The sequence below is a fragment of the Platalea leucorodia genome (assembly GCF_965183815.1).
Source record: "Platalea leucorodia genome assembly, chromosome: Z".
NCBI classification, from domain to species: Eukaryota; Metazoa; Chordata; class Aves; order Pelecaniformes; family Threskiornithidae; genus Platalea; species Platalea leucorodia.
The window spans coordinates 28,946,405-28,974,051 of NC_138858.1; the positions used below are offsets into that span (position 1 = coordinate 28,946,405).

The 27,647-nt window shown below is 44.5% G+C and overlaps 1 protein-coding gene across 3 annotated transcripts; it reads right to left on the reverse strand.

Moving 5' to 3' along the window:
* Positions 1–5,486: 5,486 nt before the first annotated feature.
* On the reverse strand, positions 5,487–20,035 carry TMEM171 (transmembrane protein 171). 3 transcript variants are annotated; one of them, XM_082337574.1, is made up of 5 exons: positions 19,915–20,035; positions 12,465–12,555; positions 11,275–11,990; positions 9,413–9,554; positions 5,487–6,032 (listed from the first exon to the last, which is right to left on the reverse strand). In XM_082337574.1, exons 3-5 carry the CDS (start codon positions 11,903–11,905, stop codon positions 5,813–5,815), a joined length of 993 nt encoding a protein of 330 aa, XP_082193700.1. In that variant the 5' UTR covers positions 11,906–11,990; positions 12,465–12,555; positions 19,915–20,035; the 3' UTR covers positions 5,487–5,812. The 3 variants fall into 3 exon arrangements, with proteins under 3 accessions (XP_082193700.1, XP_082193698.1, XP_082193699.1); XM_082337572.1 differs by having other exon boundaries at positions 12,465–12,594; XM_082337573.1 differs by lacking the exon at positions 19,915–20,035 and adding an exon at positions 18,388–18,862 and having other exon boundaries at positions 12,465–12,594.
* Positions 20,036–27,647: the final 7,612 nt, after the last annotated feature.

The window sequence follows — 27,647 nt, forward strand, 5'->3', positions numbered from 1 at the left end:
AGCCATTGCTGGGAGTGCTTTGCAGTGCTCCGAAGCGTGACATTTATAACCATGCCTGGACCTCTGTTGCAGCTTGTTCTGCAGTCCAGAGCTTCCGTGGTTTAAGCAATATCAAAGTAGGCTTTCTGGTATTTTGCCAAGGGCGAGCAGTGGGTGGGTGGGAGGGTAAGTGGCAACAGGGTGGTGAGTGCTGAACAGCCTGGGAGAGCTGTTGGGTGTGGGAGAAAAGTTATTTCAAGCCAGCCAAAGCTTTCCAGCTGTTTGAAGGTAGCATAATTGCTCTCTAATTTCCCCTTAATTGTGGACATTTTTTGTTGTGGGATCTCCGGCCTTTCCTCAAAGCTTATACTGAATACAGCCCACATACCCTGAATAGCACACCACTGCAGGAATGAGAAAGCATCTCGTGTAATGTTAAACCTGGTAAAGTGAGGGATCTTATCCTGTACTCAGAAGTACCTAGAATATTTTTTTTACATCACAATGAATTGTTCTGTTGAACATATGTCCCATATATTAAACAGACAGATTAATTGAATGTTGAGATTTTCTGTTTCCTAACAGTTTCAGACTAAAGTAATTGCTGTTGGAGGGTTCTGGTAGAACGTCTTTGTATAATTCCTTCAGGAGGAAAAATCTCCAACTACGCAATCTGTTTTGACTAGCATGGCGGGAGAGTACACACAGGACAGAGATTATTCCTCAGGTGGTAGAACATATAATGCTATTTCCTGCTACCAGAAGCTCTGGGGAAGCAAGCTTATCCTGAGATTTATAAGGTAAATATAGCTATAGAATTAGAAAACTCACCTTTCAGACTGCTTCTTCAAAATCAGTAAAGGTGCCTTTAGTCTACTGTGCATTCATATCACACAGTGTGACAACAGCTCACTTCTGAAAGGGGCTGCTCACCGCATTTGGTGCCTTTAGAACTGATCCTGAATGCAATTGCAGATGTCTCTTTCTCATTTTTTAGCAGATAGACCTTGAGGAACGTTAGTGCTGGACTCCTCTAAATATGTCTGGGAAGTTTCCAAAGTCAGTATTATGTCTCTTCTATTACTGAGGGTGCCGACAAATTTTCCGACAAATACACTCCAGATCACCCCTTGCCCCAGCACCAAGTCTAGTCAGGACTCTGCACCACTTGAACAAAGTGTTAGGGTTTGCAAGGCAGTGGTTTTGTATGATGACAACTAAATTAGAAATGCTGAAATACTAGATAAGCTGTCCTTGTATTGGTAATTATAGCCAAAACCTAAGTCACCTTTAACCTTATATTTGGTAAGCTTAATGGAATGAACTTCTGTTGCTGCTCTCTGCAAGTCAGGTTTTTCCATACCATGAATCATTCTTGTCGCTGTTTGCTGAATCTTCCAGGCTTTCCAACATCCTTTTAAAAGCAGCATTACATCATAATAGCTGTCTAACTAATGGTATATACAGATGTAGTGTCACCTTCCTCCTCTCATTCATTCAAGAAATCTGCAACCGCTATTTGCAACAGGGTTGTGTTGGAGCACTTCCTTGGTCCTACGCAATGGTCATTAGATGCTGGCTGGAGTCAGAGTTTTCCAAGTCGGGTGTTGCATCATCCCATGGCTGACGCTCTGCCTCTGGCCTAGGACACGACTTCACAGTTGTTGAGCAAGCGCACAGCAGAGCTGGAGAATACAGGTGGTTTCTTCCAAGGCTACTTGTCACTTGAACTTTGAAAATGGGATGGAAATAACTTTATGTTTGGTGCAGTGGGATCTAAATTAAAGTTATACCTTTCTCTGTAAACTGCCCCCTCTTTGTAAGATATAATTTCCTCTAAGCCTCCCCACATTTCTCCCATTATTTCCACAGACAGTGCCAATGCTGCATTCAGGCAGCTGTCAAGGTCTTAAGAGATTACCGGATCACATATTGATTTTTTAAGGCCAGTACTTTACTTTGCCAAGTAAGTGTACGTTCTGGGAACTCACTTAAAGATACTGATTTACTAAATTCCTTTTACCTGGAATAACTCCCAAACAAATGAAAACAGTTTTGTGACACCTAAGGAACAGGTCAGAGTGAGGTTTTCAGAATGGGTGCTGTTTTCAGATATCTCTACAGTTTTGTTCCCATCTGCTTCAGGGACCTTACCCCTGAACACAAGCACTGCTTTGATTTCTGGTCCTCTACATAATTTTCTACCACCAATGCAGACTTCACCTGCAGCACTTGCTGCTGGAAGCAGGTTTTCTGTAGTGCTCTGCACCTCCTCAGTTCTCTAGCCTGTTTCAAGAGTCACCCTAGTAAACACTGACAGGCCTTCACTTAATCCTTTTCTCCTCTCCTCCTATTAATTTTTACATTGTTGTTCACATTATCAGCTCATTGTAGTGAGGTTTTATTTTCTTACATGCCTGTAATATAGTCAGGGACTTAGTCGTAGAACATGCAAAAGATGACATATAAAAGAAAATTATACCATGTTACTGCACACTGATTGGCTTTAAAAAGAGTAGGTACAAAGTACCAGTCCATAACAAAACATTCAATTGCAGGGAGATTAAGGAGCCAATGATTTGACTAAGAGAGACTTCTCCTAGAGAAAGGCGACTATACGTGGCATCTTTAGTGGAAAACATGAATTACGTGTTTAAGAGCAGTACCTAAGGAACCACCACGAGTGGACCTTGCACCCTGAGGCCCTGTACTACTGCACTGCCAGCCTCGAAGTGTAAATAAACTGCGAGAAGCAGGTTCAGCCAGCTGCCCACAACTGCATCTACCTGCAAGGTGGTTTTATATGCTCCCAGGGAATGTTGTCTTGTCAGCAGGCGCACCAAATTGAAGGTATTTCCATACCTAATTATCCAGATACATGCATGTGTGATAGAGGGAAGAGCACAGATCTAGGTGAAGGCTGACACGGTCGCTGCAGAAGTGTGGAGGTGTTGGCAGGTATGTCTGCTTGGACACAGAAATGCCCCACGAGCCATGACTCTGAAGAGGAAGGATGGAAAAGGGACAGATGGATACAGCGCTACCAGCCACAAAGGGCAAGGATGGGGTGGGGGCAATCCAGCGAGCGCTGCTATCCTAACAACGTAGCATCCCTGCAGAGATCTGGGCGATCTCAGTTTTTCAGATGAGTTAGCTTTCCATCTTTTTCAGCTGCTGGTGATGCAGGAAGAAAGACTTCTCCTAGAAAAGAGGCATCCATTTATATTTTTGCGAATCCTTCTCATATCCAAAGGATTGTAGTGTTGCAGTTAGAAGCAGAGCAATGTCAGCGCAGGCAGCAAGGAAGAGATACCTTAACTTCACTTACAGAGGGTAAGCAATCCTTACCTCCCACTTTGCCTGTTTAAGTAGCGTGAATCAGTAACCAACTTGATTTGCTCCCTACCATTTGTACGTCAAGCACTTAAGCTAACCTTGGGGCAGAAAGGGGGTTATAGCACCATTAGTGTGACAGTAAAGTATCTCACTTCCTCAATAAAAATGCTATTCTGTATTATTTTAAGCTACTTTTATAGTTTTACAAGGTGTTGCTTCCTTTCTAATACAGACATTTCACCCCTACTCCCCACATCAAAAATTCCTCCCACTAATGCTGTTCACCCAGTGGTAGCCTTGAGTGGTGGAGGCAGATCCACTAGCTTCTTACTCACATTTTCCGACCTTGCTGAAGCTGATTTCGACAACACCGTAAGCAAACACTGTTGCCCTGGCTATGTTAGCTCTCTCAGTGCTGAGCAGGTTATGGAGATGCACCCAGCACATCCACTGAGTTTTCAAGGAATGATTCTCCGAGGCAGAAATAGAAGATGCTAATACAGCTGTACATTGAGCTATTTCCTAAGCATCTTATCAAAATGATACAGAGAGAAATTTCTGTTTCCTGAGAAATCCTCGTTTTCAAGGTGAGTAACACCTACCCTTCCCAGGAAATTCAGGTGCTGACTCTGAAGAGCCAGGTCAGCAGCTTTCTAAAGCATGCTTTCCGTGAAGACTGCTTTTTTGGAAATAAAGTGATCCACACTGGAGATTCTGCAGTAGAAGACCAAAACACAATATCCTTGAAGAAAAACAAGAAGATCATGTTTCAGTTCCAGAGGACTCAGCTCAGAGTCAACATATTCTACTACAAAGAGGATAAAATGCCTGCTGGCTTTTGTGGATCGCCTTTCTTCATATAGACATTTCCCATAGCTGAGTCATGCCAGTTCAAGCAGCTCCCACATACTAAACCCCTCTCTGTGCTGTGTTTGCTCATTACTCTGCTCTGTTGCTGGCTAAACACACCTCCCTCACTGGCTGGTTTGTTTTTGCGTGTCTGCACAAAGAGCCGCCCTAGCATGACTGAGGGAGAAACGCAGAGGTGGAAATAAATGGCCAAATGCAGGAGCTCCCGAACATCTCTGTAAAGAACTGTGCAGGTGAGAGGCATGTTCACAGAAAGATGACCCGAGGCAATCACCTTTCCCTAGGCACAGGAGAGAACTTGAGTGCTTAATCCAAAGCCTGGCATTCTGTTACAGCCAGGTTCCCTGAAATTCAGCACGGCAGAAGACAAGTTGAGGTGTAGCTGAGGTCGCAGAGCATGCAGGTGTTCAGAGACTCAGCTGAACAAGACAGAAATCGCTCTTGCAAGCTGTTTTCATGCTGGTAAGTTCACCGTGCTGAACCAAGCCCAGACAGTAGCTCTGCCACCTTCTGATTCTGGGCACAGAATCAGGCCTGTTGCTCACAAACACGAGAGCAAGTGGTAAAGCATCAACGGTCAGCAGCAACTCAGTTCCTGCTAATGATCCTTACGTACTACAAGCAAATCCTTCCGTTCGGGAATGGGTGCAAACATTTGCAAAACAGAACTAGAACCTGCTGTCACTCCACCCTGAAGGCAGGCAGCTGCTGCTGACTTAGGGGCTGCACAGGGACAGAGGAGCTAAGAGGGGTGTATTTCTGAAGGGTCTGTCAAGTGCCATGTCAGTTAAAAACACGTGCTGCATGCGTTTCCATGAAACTGCCTCTCTTGCATTTGCTGATAAGTAATGTCTGCACCTGGAAGATACGATTGCTGAGTGGTGCTCACTCTCACAAAATAAACACTCCTTGTATAAACCATGAATGATGATATATAACAGTAGTGTAATCCCCCTGAAATCAGTCATTACCACAGTTAAACTGTTAGCTTATTAACTATCCTCAGTGTTGCCTTAGGGCTCTTAACTGCTGGCTAAAACTGATTTTCATAGGGATTATACTTACATAAGAACCAGAGAGGGTCTAAATTAAGCTATGGAGTGTTTGTTACCAGGCAGACCAAAAAGTAACCATTTAAGTTCTCCGTAACATATTTGGTCCCAATCTTAGACACTGCTATTTGTGGTGCTCTCAGAGTACATATAAAGTCAAAACTTTGCAAACAAGTATTTCTCATAAAAGTCATACAAAAATAGAAATAAAAACACTTCCTAATTATTTCTTTTTTGAAGCTCCAAACACATTTAATTAAAATAAGCAAAAAAAGTTGGTCTCTACTTAGCGCCGCCATTATATAAAGAACAACTAAAAATAGAAACTGAAGCTGCAACAGAACAAGATGAGCATTTAACATTCTTGCAGTGAACTGAATCCCTTCAGACTACTTGCTCAGAAGCCCAGCATTATCTAATATTCCTTGAAACCCAAATTCGTCATTTATGCTTTTTGATGAAAAATTAAGACACAGCCAACATTATTGCTTTTATTACAAAATGTAAATAAATTAAAAAAATTGTAAATCTGAGTGTACAATTTAATTTAAAAATGAAGTCTAACTGACAGTCCTCTATGAGCTGGTGTCAGATGTGGCTAAGGAAATAGATGAAGAAGATGATGAAGGATATTCATTATTTGTTATTGATGCTTTTTCTTCATATTTTGGAGGTGATTCAGAGGAGAGGTATAGCATCGGTAAGATATCTGAAGGTGAGCTGCTTCCAGAAATTGTATATATGGTTTCATAGTCTCTAACAGCAACTGTTCTTTCATCATCTGCAAGCTGTGCTCTATAAAACACAAAATTGCGTATTAACATAATTCACTTCTCTACAGTGAGTGAAATGCCACTTGACTTACATAAGAATACATCTACGCACACACTCCCTAAAAATCCCTGAAGCAAAGAACTTGCATAAGCATTAGGATTTCATTCTATGGGCTACATTATGACTCACATGAAAATTCTATGACTTCAGAGGGGAAGGGCAAACGAGCTCCCTTCTAACCTTTCACATCACCAGACACAGCCTGGCTTATGGGTATTAGCTGCTTCTGCCAGGGCTATCTCACAATCTTATTAAATCTTCTGAATCTTAGCTCCTCATGTGTCTTCCCTTTTGTAGCCTATCACATACACACTGTCCCCTTCCCTTATGAAAGACAGTTACTAGACTTAGAATTGCATCGCAAAAATCACAATCCTTAGCCATTTGAGATCTTACAGGAAATGCAAATTGAAACTTTTATTAAGCTTTCCAGCAACCCATGACAGACACAAGGAGAAGCATTCCTGCTCAGCACTGGAGAAACAGAAGCAACTGGACATGACCAGACTGCTAAGTTCCCAGGGACAGTTAAGGAGGGCAGCCAAGTATTCATCTCGTCCTGGAGCTGGCCCTCAGCATATTGCTTCAGCTGCTTCCCAAGGAAAGGGAAGAACTCACTCCTCGTGACTTGCTCCCACAGTTGACTCTTGCCTTTGTACATATATCTGTATCCCCATCAATACTGCAGGAGGAGCAGGAATACAGAATATAGTCACCTCATCTTCAGTGCTGTTACTGGTGTGTGAGGGTGTGTGTTTAAAGGAGAGAGCAGAGAACATAATATAAGACAAATCCTGAAGCACTATATAACAGATTGCAGGAAAATAACAATCACTTTTGGGATCAGACCATGACTCAGCTTCCTACAAGCTCCCTCATCCAGCACAGCTTCCACCACAGCACTTGCTGACAGAACACAGAACAAATGGACTGAAGAGGCAAATCACATTTGCATAGTAACCACCCACGTATGAAATGGGTCTTCCCTTCTAGTTTTGGGATCTTCAGCTATGGCACTATGTTTGGAGGAACGAGGCCACTGCTGCTCCTCCATGTATGGGCTTGGGAACCAGTTTGCACTAGTCAAGATGCTGTACCTGCTACCAAGTGCTGAGCCACAGGAAAGCACAATTGAGTGAAATACCCAGAGGTGGTATCAACCCACAGGGTCTCTGGGAGGATCCTGGGGAGCATGGAAGGGCAACAGCTAGAGCACCGCCAGCCACAGAACACCAAAGCAGGAGGTCAGGGTTTCTGCATCTGAGGTTGAGGTGTTCTGTCCACTCCACTAGAAACTGCCCCAACAAGCTGGGCTACAAACTGCTTCTTTGTGTTCATACATTCACAAGACAGAAAAGTCCAGACAGGCAGTCAATGATGATTGAGTTGATGGGATCACACACAAAGCTCAGAGCACCAGAACTGGACATTTGTGGGTTGAGGCAGTTGATCCAGGTGCAGGGGATTTTGTAGGAGAATGGGTGAAGGAAGGAGGGGACACCTGGTATGTGCACAGCAGGGAGACCCCAGAGGCAATCTGAGGAACTTCTTGGTTTGCCATACCCCCACCATTCCTTGTTTCTCCGTTTTCAGTGCAGGATGTGCTGCTTGCATTCTTTCACACCCTTTGATAATGCACACCTTTTACCAAGCACATGGACAGGGAGACCACATGTGAACTCAGGGCCTGAAATTATAGGGTACAGAGGACTTGAGGCCCTCAGTTTTGTGCATTGTGCTTTTACAGACAGGTGGTACAAGAATCATTCTGTCTCTCAGCCGCTTGTAAGGCCATAGCAGAACACAGCTTTCATGCATGTTCCCATATTTCTCCTAGTTATCCACTCCAGCCTGGTCTTCTAAATGTATTTAAACTGAAATGTTTTTTGAGGGTGTCCTTGGACTATATTTGAATTGGATGTCTCAGGGCTACCAGAGGTTCAGGTTCACACTCGGCACAAGTCATTCCTCCACACACATCCATTTGCTTTGTAGGTACATGCCAGAATGGAGTTACAGCATATGCTGGTGCTGTAGCACAGGTGGGCTCAGTGTGGTGCCTAACTCCAGTACTAGCTGCAGCTGGTATGAAACACTTTCCAGCTGTGGATGCCTTCACCCAGCCCAGTAAGAACACAGAGACTTCATGTAAAATTCCTTCTTTCAGCAGCAGGAGTTTATTTTCTCTCCTGCTTGTTCTGGGTGTCCTTCAATTGCAGCAGTATAGCTCTGAGAGCTGATATATTTCACTTGCAATCTGAGAACAGGCGAAGACTTTTGTACTTAAGAAAGTGTGTTTCTTCACACAACTACTTGTGCCTGGTCATGAGAGCCACCGCTCTCTGGAAAGCACTTTTGTTTGATCAACCCCGACATCATCTCATCCCCACATCGACCCTTGTTATCCTCAATTGGCAGGTGTATAGGGCATGTGGTACCTAACTCTCCTGACCAGACCGAGTTCTCGCTCCTAGTATGTGGCCCTTGCAGTGATCTCTTTCACCCTCAAGTTAGCAGCCCATTGGTGGTAACCCACAGGAGATAAGTAACTGCAAGCTCTTGTGGTGCAGACAACTCCTCAGTCAGCTGGCAGCTCTTGCTCCCTGAGCTTGACAGTGGCAGCATCTAGCAAATCAACTGTACTCAATGTATGGAAGAGTGGCTGCATGGGTAAGGTACAACATCTTGAGATGAAGTTGGCATTGTAACCTTCCTTTTAAGCTCCCTGGAGCCTCCTGCCCTTCTCCTGCAATATCAAGGTATCCTTCTATCTCAACCACTGCCACAGCAGGAACAAGGCAGACCAGCATGGCAGGTCTCACTTCTTCAAGGCAGGGAGATAAGGGTCATGGGGAGAACAGAACACACTAAAGTGGCATTCCCAGGGTCACAGGGCCTGCGGATAGGTGTCATGAAGGGCTCACTGCATTGGTTCTACAGAGGCTTCCTAAAATCTGGCAGTGTGGATATCATGCCACTGGAGCACTGCTGTCAGCGGCACCTTCTCTTGGACAATCTGTGCAAGAAATTTAATCTACGTATATTTAAATAAAGCCACTGATTAAAGACTTTGTTTTCTCTTCTGAAGTTCTTTTCAGTCATAATAAATTGGTAAGAATTTAACCCTCATGAAGGACACTCTGTGGTTTATGATCCCCCTTTTATACTAGGATATTTTAATGCCATTTCAAGTAAGGTATCTGAAGTAAGTCAAGTGACGCACTAGAAAACTTTGTAGTGCCTAGTAGAGAGTTAATTCACAGTGATTATTTAAGAGCATGGTCTTGGATACCTTGAGAAACATCTCAGATTTCCAAAGACAGAGAAGAAAACAGTCTTACCCATCACTGAAGATAGAGTGGTATGGTGGAGGATTTTCACTTGTAGACAAACTACTTGACATAAGACAATGTGTCACGGTTGGTGACAGAGGGTCAGCAAAATAAGGAGGTGGTGGAGGTGGGAATACCATTACAGCATCACCTAGGAAAAAACCACCAATTACTACCTCTGAAAAACTGAGCACCACTGTTAACTGCATCCTAGAATTTTTCCTGTCTTTGGAATTATAGTATTTGTACTTGTCTACCTTTTAAGATAAAATGTAATGATCCCACATACAGAACTGTTATATTCTGGGCTATTAAAGTACATTGAAGGTACGTTCAAAACCAAAATTATCCCAAAATAAAGATGCAGCATATTCATAAATGGAAGATGTCATTTAGAAAATACAGCTGGGGGAGGAGGAGTGTTCCATCTAGCTAAGAGACACAAACATCTTCACTGTTGGCTGTCTTCAGAAACTGGAAGTGCAAAGCACACAGTTACTGTTGGCTTACTTTAAGGGTAGGCAAGTATTTAGTTTTCCTTACGTATCTAACATAGGGTGGTTCAAGTTTCTTCACATCTACTGCAGTGTTATAACGAAAGTATTCAAGTCATTAGTGGTTCCAATGACTGACTTTATGTGCCTTGACAGTTTCCCTACTAAATTACTTGTAGCTGAAGGTACACTACTAATATTAGTACTACAACCCTATTGATAACTAATTCACTATTAAATGTACTGTGCAGCATATCTGCCAATTTCAACTTTGTAACTGAGGAGTTTCAAATTTTATTAACAGAAAGTTCGTATCAGTCACTGAGCTTGCATAATTTATATAAACATTCACAGCTGCCTGGCACCTTTTTTCCTTTGTAAGTTGTGTGCAGTGACAGGTCAGGGAGCATCAAAAATGTTGAGTGAGGTGAGGGGATGTTTTCTAGCCCAGTCACCACTGTTCCAGAACATCACTATGCCAACCAGACCTCAGCCTTCAGCCTTTCAGTTTTACTTTTCCTGATGGAAGTATAAAAGGAATCCACTAATTTTGCTTTCTCACCTTTAAAGACAATCTGAATTCCGTTCTACAACCCTTTGATTTATCCTGGTGGCTGGAAAACTGACTTTAAACCCTCACATTTTCTGAGAGTCACCAGGTTACAGGTCTGTACGTTGGTTTGACAGGCAGAGGGAAAAAGGTTTTGCATAATAGATTTCAAGTCCAGTCAGTCAGATTACAGTCAAGCAATACTATGATTGACTCAATCCTTCCTGAGAGCTAGAAAGTTATCAGAATAATCTGTGTATAGAATGTATTCATGGAGTATTAAAAGGAGTGCTGTATGCAGGGGAGCATTTGCTGCTAACATACCACATTTACTCAAATACTGTGCAATTAACAGAAGCATCTTGCAATTACAACTCTGACTGATGGAAGATGTGGCCATGATTAAAAAAAAATACAATACACAGCTTATGAATCAGATTCTCCTGTTTAAGGGGTCAGAGCTCAAGGCTCAGATAAATCTTAAACATAGTCACAGAAGTCATTAGACCTGTGATTTGCAGTGTCAGCTACACCCTTTGGGAAAGGAAGTGGGATTGGACTCATTTGTGTCAGATTACATGGCTGCTTTTGCACAGACAGTCAGACCTTTCTTTTTATGCCAAAGGAGAGGTTTTGTCTTTGACAGAAAGGTAACTTGACCAAACAGAAAACATACGAGACAAAGCAACATTTTTCTGTTTTGGCTGGTTTGACATGCCAGAACTGACATGCTTAGAGCTCAAACGAGTAATATTCAGAGGTAAATCATTAGTGGGAAAAAACCCCTACTAACTCTCAAATGTAAAGTTCACGCATTATTTACCCACCTACTGTAACCTGAAAAGATTCAGGGCTCTGAGGATGTTCTTCACTTTCGCAAGATTCTTGGTTGAGATTTAAGTTTTGTTTCTTTTTAACATGAGCTATCACGAAGAAACACAACCCAGTGAGCACAATCAAAGGTCCCATGATTTGAAGTGACAGGAATCCACAGCCCTGGAGGTCCACATCAGAACTGCCGGTGTGGTTGAGCTGTATGCTGTGCCAGCTGGGGCTGCAGCCAGGAACCCAAATGCCCAGGATGCTAATTAGCATTCCACTAGTTAAAAACAGGAATCCAAATATGAGAAACTGGGCAAACTGACAGCTCCCGCGACAAAAAACAAGGCTGTACACCTGCTCATTTTGCAATTGTCTTTGTCTTATATACAGCCTGGCTCTTGATCGTGCCAGTAAAACACAAATCAGTCCAGTTACAGCCAGCACAGGCCCAGCAGCCTTAAGGACCTCGTTACAGTCACTGAAGGTTCCAGATGGGCACGACTGGAGAATAAAGACTGAAAGCAGGAATCCAGCACAGAGCAACACAGCTCCAAAAACAAAAAGGAAAAAAATAAGTTTCCCAGGTTGTCCATCATTTCCTTCACCTCCTGGTGGAGGAACAGCCACTGGATACATTACAACAGAATCTCCTCAAGCAGATCAGTTTTGGTTTGTTTTTTTTTTTCCTGTTAGCATTAAGTGGCAGAAAACTACAGTAGATCTGTGAACATGAAAATACATGAATCAAAAGAAGAAAAAAAACAGTGGGACTAGCTACATTATAACATTTACTTCTGCATTTGCTACTCAGCCTATATTGCATAATCTCAGTGTTATTTTCTGGTTTATAGTACCTCCATTATTGGTTAAAGGGTCGATTCAAATTTGCTGCCCTTGCATACCAATGAAGAGACAGAACTTGCTTTACGGTTAGACCGAAAACAATTGTAATTGCTGTTGCACAGCTAAATTAATTGTTTCTTTAGACACACAGTCTTATGATTAAGGGGACATTATTTTCAAAGGCTGAATCTTGGGACCAAGGACAGGCTAGCTTTCCCCTTGAAAATAGAAAGCTAGGGGAAATTTCTGTAGTGAATGGCAGGAAGTGACAGCTCTTGGGAGAAAGAACCTTAATGCAAATGAGTATCGATGACTATTGGACTCTTTACCAAGTACATCTTCTAACACATACCTTTTCAAAACGTATAAATCTTGCTTCTCCTTCCACAGGCAATAAAGACTTTTCTGTTTCTCTCCTTAGATCAGCTTCCTGTCCTACACAGCTGCAAGAACAAGTACACAGTAGATTTTTTGGTTCCGTTCTGAAAAGGGAAAAAAAAAAAAGGGGGGGAAAAGACAAACTAAAGACCATGTATTTCAAGTCTCACTGATTCCATAGTTAAGAGTTGGTAAGCATACTGCTCCCACACTTCCTTTCCACTTCCCCTACTCCTGAATCCTTTGTCTGCTCTCCAAGAAAGCTTTAAAAAGAAATATAACAAAGGTGGCCCCCAGAAGGCTTCTGAGCCCACAGGAGTCTAGATTCAGAACTAAAACAGAAGAAAACAGAAACTAGCGCTGAGGCCAGTAACAGTCCATGTGGTAGTACGGATGACAAATCTGCTGGATGTGGACAAACTGGGGCAGGGTGTATTGGGTTTGCGTAGCAAGGTTTTGGTAGCAAGGGGGCTACAAGGGTGGCTTCTGTGAGAAGCTGCTAGAAGCTTCGCCTATGTCCGATAGAGCCAATGCCAGCCGGCTCCAAGAATGACCCGCTGCTGGTCAAGGCCGAGCCCATCAGCAAAGGTGGTAGCGCCTCCACAGAAACATATTTAAGAAGGGGGGGGAAAAAAAAGGCAAACAGGGCAACTGCAGCCAGAGAGAGGAATGAGAACATGTGAATGGAACAACTCTGCAGACACTAAGGTCAGTGAAGGAGGGGGAGGAGATGCGCCAGGTGCCAGAGCAGAGATTCCCCTGCAGCCCCTGGTGAAGACCATGGTGAGGCAGGCTCTCCCCTGCAGCCCATGGAGGTCCACGGTGGAGCAGATATCCACCTGCAACCCGTGGAGGACCCCATGCCGGAGCAGGTAAATGCGCCTGAAGGAGGCTGTGACCCTGTGGGAAGCCTGCACTGGAGCAGGCTCCTGGCAGGACCTGTGGACCCATGGAGAGAGGAGCCCACACTGGAGCAGGTTTGCTGGCAGGACTTGTGACCCCATGGGGGACCCACGCTGGAGCAGCCTGTTCCTGAAGGACTGCACCCCATGGAAGGGACCCACGCTGGAGCAGTTCAGTAAGAACTGCAGCCGTGGGAAGGACCCACATTGGAGAAGTTCCTGGAGGACTGCCTCCCATGGGAGGGACCCCACATGGAGCAGGGGAAGAGTGTGAGGAGTCCTCCCCCTGAGGAGGAAGGAGCAGGAGAGACAATGTGTGATGAACCGACCACAACCCCCATTCCCTGTCCCCCTGTGCTGCTGCAGGGGAGGAGGTAGAGAATTTGGGAGTAAAGTTAAGCCCAGGAAGAAGGGAGGGGTGAGGTGTTTTAAGATTTAGTTTTTATTTTCTCATTACCTTACTCTGATTTTGATTGGTAATAAATTAAATTAATTTCCCCAAGTTGAGTCTGTTTTGCCTGTTACAGTAATTGGTGAGTGATCTCTCCCTGCCCTTATCTCGACCTATGAGCCTTTCATTTTATTTTCTCTCCCTTGTCCAGCTGAGGAGAGTGAGTGATGGAGTGGCTTTGGTGGGCACCTGGCATCCAGCCAGGGTGAACCCACCACACAGGGAAAGCCTGACTGAAGGTTAGGACAGAGTGCCATTCAGTGAGCTCTAGGAAAAAAAAAAAAAAAAAATTGTTTCTGCTGTTACCCACAAGGAAGTTTGCGCTACTCTGACACTCTGGCCTACAGGGCTCAGATGGACACATGTACTCCATACCACAGTGACTAGGAACCACAGAGATCTTGGTTCAAGTGGCTACTATCCATCAAAAGCCAACCTGAAACCCAGGGGAATTTCAGACTATGGAAAATAACAAGTCTGGATGGACCATAAGAAAGCTGTCCCCTACCAAGTGCAGGAGGTACTTAAGTGTGTTCATATTGCAGTGTTTTAGCACTGCTCTCTTCCCCTCACCAGCAGTCTCCCATGACAGACAACTTCATCTATAACTTGGATATATCAGGAAGGATATATAGGGACTCGAGGAGTTTGTCACAGATGGGAGCAGGGAATCTGCTTCGTTACTGCTGTTTGTTAGTTCACCTTCAGCTTTTCCTCTACCAGCTTCCGCTGCCCTGCTTCTACTTCAGATGACTGGAAGCTAAAAGTCAAGTTAGATTGACTCCTCCTTACATATGCCACAACAACACTTATTCCACAAGAAAAACACAGTATTATGTGACTTCTGGAAGCAAACTGTTGAACATGTGTCAGCCACAACAAGCTTCGCGTCACTCCCCAGTAACTGCAGTGCCCCACTGGGATGAAAACAAAACACAACCATAAAACCCACTAGTCATTCAAATACATAATTATCTGTCTGCAATGCAAGGCAATCTATCGAGTCGCTTTACTTAGCCACTTGTAAGAGCAGGACCCAATTAAAGAATCAGTGAGCAGATAAGCGAATGATGAAGTTATTAGACGTTTTACTGCTGAACATCAAAGCAGACCTCTGGCATCACAGGAGAAGACAGAGCGCAGCACAATAAGCACAAGACTCCACGGGCAAGGAAACAGGCTGCACCACACAGCAAGAAGGCCACTGCAGGAAGCAACAAAGTCTCCCAGCTGGCTACCTCAAATAGCAAAACTGAGGGACCTCCCTTCAGGCATCCCATTACTGCAGTCAGTTAATTTGTAAACTATGTCTGCTAAGTGTTTCTTCACTGTTCTGAATGCAGTCTATCCCTCCGCTAAGATTGGTTTGAAAAACTGCTAACTGAGGCTCGCTTGGTAGAAGAGTCACAGCTTCACTCTGGAAAAAAAAATGGTTATTAAGAGCTCTAAAGATAGGACAATATCTCATGAAAAAGAAATTAAAGGAATTCTGATAGATTTAAAACTGAAGACCTTTAGCCAAGCACACTTTCAATACTGCATGAGCTGAAGTCAGTTTCAAGGCTCTACTTCCGAGCAGAGAAAATGGATTAGGCTGGTCACTCCCCCTTCCTTGATTTCACTGGTCTCTTCTAAGTTAATAAAATTGTGTCTCATAACTGCAAATGCTCCTTCATGACCAGAAATTTTCCCCTTTTTCATAATTGATCTGATGTGGCTCAGATTTACTGACCTACCAAGAAATGCACAGAACTGAGTAAACTGAGTAAAGGGCCTCTGAAACACAACAAAAAACCCAGCAAAGTCCAGTTTCAGACACAACTGTCTTGAGATTTTTTTCTGCTGAGGCACATTAACCATTATAACAGCAATACACTATAATTAGAGAGAACTCTGAATCCTTTCTTTGCAGTTCCCTCTAGGCAAGAAAAGATGGACATAAGTACAAGTAAATTAGTACAAAAGGAAATAACGTGAAGGAAAAAAATAAATTCAAACATTTAGCCCTTAAAAAGAAAAACCTAGAGATTTGTTCTTATTACTCCAACACAGCGCCTGCTTCTCTTCCACTGATCTTGTTGTTACGAGATTAAGTTAAAACACACATTAGAAATGAAGCATGTGCATATTTTCTTAATTCTTTCAGGCCACAAAAGAAGGAACATTCAGAACAGTCTGTTGTGGCTTTGAAGATGAAAGCCACTTATTTTACGCTCCAAAATTCAAGGGAGGACTAATTTTCATTTATGCTACCACCAAATTTTAATAGAAAACCCAATGCAAGATTAAGCTTTATTTCTTGTGTTTCAAGAAAAAGTATTTTAAGAAAGAAGCAAGCCTTACATTGACTATGTGCTTGAAGTACTTCCATTAGATCTAATATCTCCACAGGCATATTAACATAAGGGAATTTTCCCTTCATATTGACCCCAAGTCTGAGAGCAGACATGGAAATACCAGATCAGAAATTGCTAGAACAAAATCCAGTAGTGTGGAGGCAGTTAAGCAAGAGGGAAGAGGGAATTGGAAACGTAGCTTGTAAAGGAAGTCTGGTTATGAGCTTAACTTAAATGATATAGTGCTTTACCCTTTTGTAAGTCTGGCCTGTGCCAGGTATATAGAACAGGAAATAACATCACAATTTCTTGTAATTTGTCTGTGTAACACTTGTAATACAACTTTCACATTATGGATAACTCCAAGGATTTTAAAATACAAGTTTTAATGACGAAACTGTGACTTTTTGCTTTTTGTTTGAACCTTCAGAGTTCACATTGTCCCACATTTCCACTGCAAACATCAGGGCTGTAAATTTACTCCCCCTTACTCATACGAAATTCGATAGCCTCATGCAGTCATATGAATTCAGGAACTGAGGATTAAAAGAAAAAAAGCATTGGAAGAATTAAAACACTGCTGTCTCTGTTTTATGTTTCCCAGAGTAGGCCCTGTTCCTGCTCTTTCGCTTGCAAAAGCACCCAAATCATTTCATGCAGAAGGATCAGGTCTAGTCTGTGTCACTATTTCAAGAACTACAATACCCTGTCAATTGCAGTCCACAATGGAAACCCCAGTAGAAATCACAACCCATCCTTTTCAACAGTTTTCCATTTAAGTGTTTTCACGCATACTTCTAATTTTTGAACTGCTACTGGGAAGTTGCCACTGCAACACAATTGTGTGATTTTTGAAAAAATTTTTTTTCTTCCCAGGTTTCAAATTAAACCACGACTCCTGACAGGACAAACTACCTGGAAGGAAAAACTCCTCTCAACTTCATTCAGTTTAACTTCCATGTCAAAACATGAATGGCTCTCCACTTCCTCTCACTCCCTGTATCTAACTTCCTCCTCCATTCACATCTGCCTCTGCACCCATGCCATTTTCTGTTCTTTATCATATCACAGTTTCCCCCTCTGGATTGCTCTCTTAACCTGACATTCAGCAGAAGCACCCATCCATGAGCACAGCTGATTAAGCTAAAGTAAATTGGAGTTTGCCACCTTCATCTCCACACTCTTCCCTCCCGCTGGTGTTTTTAATCACTTACATGAAGAGCTAGGGGGCAACACCTGACAGGATGTTCTTTCAGTTTTCTACTTTCAAGCAACATTAAGCCTACAAGCACTAACAAGTTTTGAGATGCCAAATATATCCAGTCTGACCTCTTGTATATGCAGTCTCTAATTTATGCCTGACAGTGCTGTCATCTCACAGAGCATAGAACTCTGATATTCGAGGAGGAGGATTTCCAAGATTTAGACGCTGTGCAAAAAGATCCCTAAGCAGGGAGCAGATGACCATATGGGTTGACAAAACAATTGTGTCAGCTCATAGTATAAGAAGCGTAATGCTATGCTGTTATTTACAACCATTGCAGGTGGGGCAGGAGTCAATGTCTGGAGAAGTACTGGAAAGCAGCTGCAGTAGGAGTTTCCAGAAAATGGGATGAATCCTGCCAGTCTCCAGGCGCATGTGTGCCAGGGATCCTCCTCACCACAGAACGGCAGAGTCAGGGATTCTGACCTGTGCCCGACAGAACTGCGCTCTGTGAAGAAGAGGCCAACTACTATCCCTGTGGGCTACAACATGAAAACAGCTAGAGTAAAACCTGGTCCACAAACGTTCCCCACTCACTTGGGCGGGGAAGAGAGTCCTCATGCCACAGTTGGATGTGAGGACCACAAATGGGCGTCTGGACACAAAGAGGAGCTTGCAAAGCAAACTTTGGTAACCCACTGGTTGGATGCCATGCAGGCAACTAGGACAGCACCTAGATTCAACAACATGCTCCAAAGGGTCCAATGCACATGGGTGGGATGCTCTTTACATGACACACTGGTAGCACACAAGAACTGGGACAAAGCAGCTCCTGTTTTCTGGAGTACCTGCAGGGAGACTGGGCAGAAGGTAAGTGGACACAGTTAAAGCCAGAGCTGACTTTCTTCAAACAGGTAACACTAGACAGAGCAAGTTCTGGGAAGGTCTGTCCCATGGGGCTGACATACCTCGAAGCAGCAAAAGGCACAGGCAAAGATACGTACAGATCTTTGAGAGGATATGACTGTGACCATCAAGAAGATGTAGGACTCCAAAAGCTGCCCAAAGCCTTCCTGTCCCAGTTTCTTGAGGCTGGTCTGGGGCATTAAACAGCAGCCAACTCATGGACAAGCAATTCAGCTCTGCTCCATCTGGGAAAAGCAGCATCCCATGGCATACTCCTCCTCATGCACCAGTCTGTCAGGCATGTTTTAAGTCACTAAGTCTTCTAAGTCACACTAAGGTTTTCAACAGGATGAACTATACCCTGAAAGCACAGCTCCCATGCATTGTGCTGGAGCGGGGCAGGGCAGCCTGTCCACCACCTCCCTGTGAGGGAGCAGCACCTGGCCTGCACAGGGCCAGCCCATCGCCCCAGCAAGAGCCTCCTCACCAGTGCCTTCCCAGCCGTACACCACCAGCATCAACTAGAGCATTATCACAGAATCACAGAATGCTTTGGGATGGAAGGGACCATTAAAGGTTATCTAGTCCAACCCCCTGCAATGGGCAGGCACATCTTCCACTAGATCAGGTTGCTGAGAGCCCCATCCAGCCTGGCCTTGAATGTTTCCAAGGATGGGGCATCTACCACCTCTCTGGGTAACCTCTTCCAGTGTTTCACCACCCTCATCGTGAAAAAGTTTTCCCTTGCGTTTAATCTAAATCTACCCTCCTTCAGTTTAAAACCATTACCCTTTGTCCTGTCACCACAGGCCTTACTAAAAAGGCTATCCCAATCTTTCTTGTAGGCCCCCTTTAAGTATTTAAAGGCTGCAATAAGGTCTCCCTGCAGCCTTCTCTTCTCCAGGCTGAACAACCCCAGCTCTCTCAGCCTGTCCTCATAGGAGAGGTGCTCCAGCCCTCTGATCATTTTTGTGGCCCTAATCATACACCAGCAGAATAATCTGTAGAGGCGCCTTCTGAGACATCCCGTCCTCTCGCTGCGGGGAAGCCGTGAGAGGAGCGGCGAGCTCTCCAGGGAGGAGATGAAGAGGCTTTTCTTACCCCAGGACATTTACACCCTGGATAAGCGACACGCAGGGGCACAGCCCTAGCCTCCACCCTTGAGGGGAGTGAAAAACACGGCAATGACAGCGGCCGAGCCGGCGGCGGCCGCCGGGGGACACAGCGCAAGCCCAGCCGCGGCGCCCTCACGGGGGGCAGCCGGAGGACGAGCCGCCCCCGGCAGCGCCCGCCTCCCGACAGACAGCCTGCCCGCCGGCGGTGCCCCTCTCCCCACCGCGCCCTGCCTCCCCTCGCACCAGCGCTCCCCGGCTTCCCCCCCGCCGCAACCCACGGAGGAGCGGCCGGGGACCGCCCGCCATTTTCGCGCCCGCCCGGTCGCTTTCTTCAACCCGCGGCGGCCAAGGGAAGCGCCCCGCCACGGCGGCACCCAGCGGGGCGGCCTCCGCGCACCGCGGCACGTCCCCGGGGCCTGGGCCGGCCGGCGGCCGCTCCCGGGGGCGGGCAGAGCGGAGCAGATGCGGGAAAGGGTCGGCGGCGAATGGCTCCTAGCGCCCGCCCCTTACCTGGCCGCGGTGCGAAGGACTGCCGCGGCCCAGCCGCCGCCGCTATTTAAGCACCTGCGCCAGGCAGCGCGCACCTGGGCGGTGGCGACGCGGGACGGAGCCGGGCAGAGCCGAGCCGCCCCGCCCCGCCCCAGGGGACCACGGGCGCGGCGGTGGCTGCTGCGGCACCGCCTCCCCCGGTGCCGAGCGCCCCGCCCGGCGGCGGCCTCGGCCGCCCGGCGTCGCCCCGCAGCCGCCCCGCCCCGCCGCAGCCAGGGCGCTTCCCGCCCTCCTGCGGCTCCAGCTGCGGGAGCAGCTCTGTCGCCTCTGGCCCACAGGCCCGACCGGCCTCGGGGGGGCTGTGCCGGCGGCCGGCTCCGCATCGGGGGTGAGGAGGAGGAGGTGCGAGGCGACGCCATGTTAGTTACGCCCCTCGAGGCGCCGGGTTACCCGCCGCCTTCGGGCGCTGAGGGCCGGGCTGGGGAGGTCCTGCCGGGTGGCGGTACGGCTCCGCGGGGTGCGGTTGCGTTTGCCGCCCGGCTGGGAGGTTTCCCAGCTGATGGGCACAGCTGGCTGGCAGGGCTGTCGCAGGCATCTCTGGAGGGGTGTGTGTGTGGCCAGGGTCTAGTGCGCCCCTGCGATACCGGTGGCTTCGAGGTGAGGCAGGTGCGCTTCCTTCTCAGGGAAGCTGTGCCACATCTCCCGTCTCGGGAGCCCTTGTTGTTCTGGTGGCGTAGCCTTCTGCACACTGGGGAGCTCGCTCGGCACTAGAGACAGGCCAAGCCTAGGTGTGACTGGTTTCCATCGGCAGTGAGCCAGTTCAGCCACTGGAAATGGGGGAAGATGCTTTCTCTCTTGCTTGCTAGGTGCAGGTGGTGTGGCGGAGGAAGCTGGCTTTGGTAGCGGAGACGAGAGAGCCGTGAAGTGCAAGAAGCATCTGTGTGAGAGGACGAGGAGCCAGGGGAGGAAGGTCAGGATGTGCCACTTGTAAGTGGGTGTAGCAGTGGTGGGACCTGAACGACAACAGGACTAAAGCTGCCCCGCAGGTTAGGCGCAGCCTGGTAGCTGGTGAGCTGTGAGGGAAACAATTCGGGTTTATGTGAGTCAAAATGAGAGGAGCCGGAACAGGGGTGAAAGGTGGAGTGATGCCCAGGAGGTAGGTGGAAGGAGGAAAAGAAAGTGGATTAAAGTCTTGCTTGACAGGGAGATAGTTTGGTTAGATGATGAGATTGGGGGAAAATGGGATGTGTAGGTTTTTGGAGGGGATCTGGATTTAGGTAGAGAACAAGGGAAAACTTTGAATTGAATGAAGAACCAAAGAGCCTATGAAAGTACATGTGGGGTGTGGGAAGGAGCTTGTGATAGCGTAGGCAGCTTCAAGCTTTCCAGAGTTGTGGATTCCTGGATGTTAGTGACCCTTTACTGTCCCGACTGTTTTATGTCCCAACTCAGCTACCACTGACTGGAAGGTGGGCTTCAGTTGTGAAACACTCTGATACTGATGTGACGAGTCTCACAGTAAGGAGAGACTGGGAAAAAATGATTCCTGTATTCTGTGAAGGGTGAAGTATTTCAGTGAAGAAAAAAAGCAGGGAATTAAAAAAAAACCTGAAGAGAACAAAAGAAGATGAGCACCGTTTGTTACGGACACAAACTGAAGCTGAAGTCTTGCAAAGAGTGAAAAAGCATCAAAATGTAGGATCAGACTATTTTATAACGTGTGACAACAGTGGCACGAAACTTAATTATGTTTATATGGCATTTTTCTAATATCTGTTTGTGGTTCTGTTGTTCTTCCAACATAGAGCTTTACTAATTAACTCCATTCTGTGGTGCTCATTTCTGTATGAAGTATTTTGTCAGGCTAAACTTTCTTCAGTTGCCTGATACCATTAAATTATTGGACCACTGCTGTGATATATGCTCTCTCTCTTTTCCTGTTATGTAAATACGTTTTTCCTTTTCTGCAAATACTTCTTGTACCAAACCTAACATGTCTTAAGAATTTCACTTTTTAAAAATAAATTAAAAAAAGAGTCAGTCTTGACAAAAGTGAATAAGCTTGTTGGCTAGCATCTACATGCAAATAATTTCTCTCTCCAAAGCTTGTCACCAGGTTTTCCGCTCCATCCACCACTTGGGTTTCTTGTAGTGTTGGGCTTCAGGATTTGACACCAATGATGAAAGAAGGGATTTCAGGAATATCATTCTTCAGTTCGTGAGATTCCGACTCGGCCTGGTGTGGATTTTCAGTGGATTAAATGGATGTTGATTCCTGTCATGTGACTACAGTCATAAACCTGTAATCTTGAGCCATGTCTTGTGATTTAAGATAAGAATTATTTTTTTAACTGATTTTTTTTTTTTACTTTTAACATGGTAACTGTTTAGCTACGAGTAATGCATATTTTAATTCCAGACCCTAAGTGGCAATATTTGGCAAAAATGGAGATAAAGTGTTTTTTGCTGTACAGGAAAGTAGTGAGAGAATTGTGTGTCTTAAGTCTGGACATAGTTGCATGACAGTGTTTTCTGGATGTTGATGCTAATGGAAGAAATAAAGTATTTTGGACTGGCATAGAAAGCAGTCCTAGAGCTATGGAAAGCTACAGTGCATTCGCACCGGGAGTCTGACAGGGAACCCAGAGCTACCAGGAAGTCATTGCTTTTGACATTATTTCTAGGGTCACAGTCAGTAACATTTGTGAAGACACTGACAAGAAGATTACCATTTGGCATGATGAGCACAGAAATACAGTTGATAATTTATTGGTTGGTAATTAGTCAAGGCTGTTTTGATGGAAGCCACTACTTTTAGCAAAAATCTGATGGAATATAAATGAATATTACTAACTTTGCATTCCTTTTTTTTTTTTTTTTTTAAATTAGCAAACATGCTTATAAATGGTGAATCCATGTATTGTCTGGATTGTCTACCTGATGATGATGGTCTGTAGAAATGGCAAGTGCAGTAAGTAAGACTAAATGCTGGTCACTTCTAGAATGAAATTCCACTGTGCAGAAGAGATGCTAATCTGTTACGAGCCGTATGAGACTGGTCAACAAAATTGCATCTGTTAGAGTAATTTTTCTCTTTTGAGATTGGACATGTGAAATACTGGATGTGCTGAGGTGGTGCTTCAGTTCAAAACACTAAGTATGATCTGCAGAACCTGCTCAGATGTTTGAAAACCCAGTGAGAGAATCCAGCCTGTCCTAAACTGTCCTGATGAGAATGTAACCACTGGAGAAATACCTAATGTCTATAATTCATAGCACACTTGGAAGCTTTTCTGTTCTGCTTTGTCTGAAGTCGTACAAGATCCTTGAGTCAAGGCTGGTGCTACTTGCTTTGTTTCAGTGAGAGCTGACCTTTTCCTAGTATCCTTTGAAGCAAGAGCTGCTGAAGAATGCATGGAGGTAACGCGTAGTAAGTTTTACATTATAAATAGCAACTTGCTTGCTGTGATGGTGTGGACCAAATGAGATGATGGTGCAGAAGTCAAGAGTGACCCAGTTCTCCAATTCCCTTTAAGTTTGGTACAGCCAATTCACAGCAAGCACTCAGTGCGCATAGAAACTGCAAGGCTCAGCTGAATAGCTAAGAACTGTGTGTTTTGGTTTATTTAAGTTCTGGTAGACTTAAAAGAGCTATACTTAGAAATATGAGGATATAAAAATGTTTGTTTTATTAGAATTGTCAATTCATAGGCTCAGAAATGACAAAAGCATTGCTGCCAGCATTCAGTAAGCTTTTGAACCAAACTTAATTAACCCTGAAATAGTTCTTTGCAGTTTGGCAGATAGCTACAAAAGAACCACAGAAAAGAGTATCATGCTGGCTATACTGGAAGGGAGGGTGAACTAGGCATCCACACCCTCCCCCCAAAACAGCAGCCGACTGGGGCTCTGTGGCATTGCGCTCATGCAGCGTACCCTGGTGACCCATGAAGATCCCTCCTCCAGGAGGAACTGAGAAAGACCCAACAACAAAAACAAGGTGACTGTTCTCTTCAGGGCCTGGGCATGCCAGGAGTGTTTGTGACTCGGCTGGCGGTCACTGCCGCCTCTTAAATCTTCTTTCGCACCCTTCCCCTGATCCCTCTAAAAACTGTGTGTATGCAACAGTCTTGTTCGATATTTCTGTTAGTAAATCACAGAACCATGGAATGGTTTGGGTTGGAAGGGACATTTAAAGGTCACCTAGTCCAGCCCCCCTGTAACGAGCAAGGACAGCTTCCACTTGATCAGGTTGCTCAGAGCGCCGTCCAATGTGACCTTGAATGTTTCCAGGGATGGGGCATCTACCACCTCTCTGGGCAACCCGTGCCAGTGTTTCACCACCCTCATTGTAAAAAAATCCTTCCTTATATCTACTGTGAATCTACCCTCTTTTAGTTTAAAACCGTTACCCCTTGTCCTATTGCAACAGGCCCTACTAAAAAGTCTGTCCCCATCTTTCTTATAAGCCTCCTTCAAGTATTGAAATTAAGACGTTTAGAGAGAAGTGATTAAAAACTAATACAATTCAAAGAGGTTATGCATTAACCCTAATAAAAATGAAATACCTTTGTTTTGGCCAGGAGAGGTAGACTCGTATCTCACATCTGCATCTTAATTTGTTGGGTTTGCTTATCAGGCTTGCATTTGATTTTTAAGAGAAAGGCGTGACAGATAACCTCAGCTGCTGGCACTGGTAATCCTGAACCTGTTGCAGTGCACTGTGATGGCACTGGGATCAGGAACGGGAGGTAAGCCAGCCCTGTGCGTGCTGCGGCGCGCTGCACCCGTCAGCATGGGGGTCTGCGGCAGACGCCCCTTCCCTGTTTGACAGCTGCGCTGCCTCTCACAGTCAGGAATTGAAGCCAGGAGAAGGGCAGCTTGGTTGTGCTGAGGAAGGAAGCAAAGAGGGATGCAAAGCTCTTCCATTTCTTCTCATCCAGTGCACACAGAGACCCAGTCTGGACTTGAGGAAACCTTTCCCTATGTAAGCTGCACATTTCTAAAGCAGTCTTAAAAGACCTGTAATTTTTTGTCTAAGAGTTCATCATCAGTGCCCTTATTTAAAAGGAACACAAGGCCAGTAGGTTGGGTATACACTTAACCAGGAGAAAACGCACACTGATGGTGAGTCATGGACCGAGTTCAATTAACTTTTAAATGTAAATGAATAAGTGGCCCCAGTCCAGGAGAAATTACTCCAAGGGCTGAGTGTTCATTTCTAGGCTACAAGGTCAGACTGCTTACTTTCTGTCACCTGGGAGTCTTGTATTTTGATTTGCCAGACGTCTGCATCCCTGTGTTTTTGTCCTCCCGTCCTATTGTATTTTCCAGAGCCGTAGGTGTTGGTTTTGTGGTTGCCCAAATTACAGCAGAGTCCGAGTAGAAGAGAAACCTTGAACTTCTCAGACTGAGGGCAGGTCCCAGCTGAGAGGTTATTTGCAGGTGAGGATCCATTTGGAAGTATACAATGAGATCTGAAATTTTGAGGTTCGCACTACCAAAAGTGCTTGAGTTGAGTGGTTGAAATGTGCTGCTTTACATCTATCTTAGTGAAAGGATCAATACTTACATGAGAGACATGGTGACACTATATCATCAGTGTGATATCAGAGCCAAGGGTGCTATACTTAGTTAGCCCTTTTGGATTGACGTGTGTTGAATGGAAAATAGTATCTGTTTTAAGGTTATAGAGCAAAACCTTGCCAGGTTGTGTGCCAAATGTTATTGGCTTGATAAATATTTTGAGCACTCCCTTAATTAATCTTCCTTGGTTAGTATTAACCAAAATTACATTCTGAGTACAGTTTTGGAAAATACTTTTGCATTCAAATGTTCAAGTGGTGATGCATAGCTGGTCATATTGTACTTTGTGTCTTCTTCTGGCAGTAGAGCATTGAAATGGTTATTAATGTTTTGACTAGATAAATTTACCTCTGTAACATACACCCGTACAGCTTTTTGGCTGGAAAACCATTTGCAAAGGTAAAATTTTGTGTGGTAGTATGAAAAGTGCAGGACTTTCTGTTTATAACATATTGGGAGGCTTTCTGCACATCTGACGCCTTTCTTAGCTAAGACTAAATCATCTATCGGACATAAAAAATTAGAGCATTTAATTTGATGTTGTGATACTGCAGCTTGAGGAAGGATGAACTTCGCAGAGTGTGAAAATTTTTTCCTGGGGGAGGGGAATAACAAGTCTTAATGAACTGTGATTAGCTCAGCAGTCTTTTGGTTTTGTTTTTTTTTTTTTTTTTAACACTTGTAATGAAATCTCATTTCTTTTTAGATGGAAGTTACCAAGCTATTTGATCATCAGCTTTTACTACTTTTACCATAGTTGCTTGTACATTTTCCATCTAGATTCTCACTATTTCAGTGTCTAATCAGTTCTTTCACTTTCTAAGCAACTTTTACGTTCTGAGCATCCTAGGTGATATTTAGCTTTTTTTTTGAGTTTCACTCATACAGGGGAAAATCCTCTTTGAATGTGGTTTCACTACTCTTGAAGACTGGGACTTGGATGTATTTGAAAAGATAAACCTGGCTAACAGGTAACTGTGGCTGGGCGAGGTAGTCAGGTTGTTGTTGCTGTTGAAGTTGTGTCCCCCTGTCCTGTCCCTGTAGCTGAAGTGGGTGCCATTTAGGTGCCTAGTGATCACAATGGCCAGGTAATTCTAAAAAGATCTGAAAAGCATCTAAAAAGATTTAGATGCTGCCAGATGATAGCATGTGAGTGGGACTTGAAGGAGATGCTGTCTTTTGACAGGAAAAAGATGCTGTCTTTTTTAGGAAAAATTTTTTCTCCAGTTCTTTACCAGACTGCTCCTTTTTTAATCTAATCCTGAGTATTCAGAGAGACACTTTTAAGTAGAACATACTGAATATGTTTGAGGCATGTCAGTGCAGGTTATGATTGCAAAGGTCTTCCTGCTTCCAGCTGTTCATATTTATGAAGTTCCTGAGAGCACATGCTTCTGCGTGGAATTCACTGCTTCATGAACTAACCAAACAGTTAAGTAAAAGTGATGTATGTAGGTGGGTTGCTCTCAAACAGCAGAAATTTCTTTTTAACAAGCCTACTTCGTATTTTGAGAGGAGGACTTACATAGTGAAATTCAGATTTCACTCTTTCATTGAGTAAGATTAACTGATTTTTGTGGATAATTAAATGAGCTATATAAAATTCAGTTTGCCTGCTGATATCACCGGGCCGCACATCAAATGAAGGCTTCATCACACTGGGCATACTTTCATGTAGAGCATATCCCTGAGAAGATTTAATGATGCCTTTAATTAGATATCTAGGGAGCTGAAGAAAAAGTAAGAATTCTGTAAGTAAAGTACTGTTTACTATCCCTCAGTAATGCAATTTTGACATACTATGTCCTTCTCTTCAACATTTTTTCTTAAATTAATTCTATCTAAAGCAGACACATGTGCATAGAGCGTAAGGTGTTTCTGTAGTGTACGTGATTGATCCAAACTTAGGATGATGCTTTCTAATACTGTTTATGTCAGCTTACGAGTTCTCTTTTTGGGGTAATATTTAAAGGATATGCATCTTCAGTTTCAAAATAAGGATGAACTCCATTCTGATGGATGCACAAGTTAAAAAAAAGAAAAAAAAGAAAAAAACTACAGGTATTATTTTTCTGGTCCTTCAACAAAGAAGGTCTAGACCTGGAAGGATTGTTTATTGGAATTGCATTTAAGGTGGTTCCCAAGAATTGTTGTTCAAACTTACAGCT

Bases quoted from the DNA above. Each gene is read 5' to 3' on its own strand.
- TMEM171 (XM_082337574.1), bottom strand. From the start codon at position 11,905: ATGTATCCAGTGGCTGTTCCTCCACCAGGAGGTGAAGGAAATGATGGA. The intron at 9,555-11,274 runs GTGGGTAAATAA...GTTTTTTCCTAG, and splicing joins ATCTTTTCAGGTTACAGTAG to GTGATGCTGTAATGGTATTC. The intron at 6,033-9,412 runs GTAAGACTGTTT...TGTGTTTTATAG, and splicing joins CACTCTATCTTCAGTGATGG to AGCACAGCTTGCAGATGATG.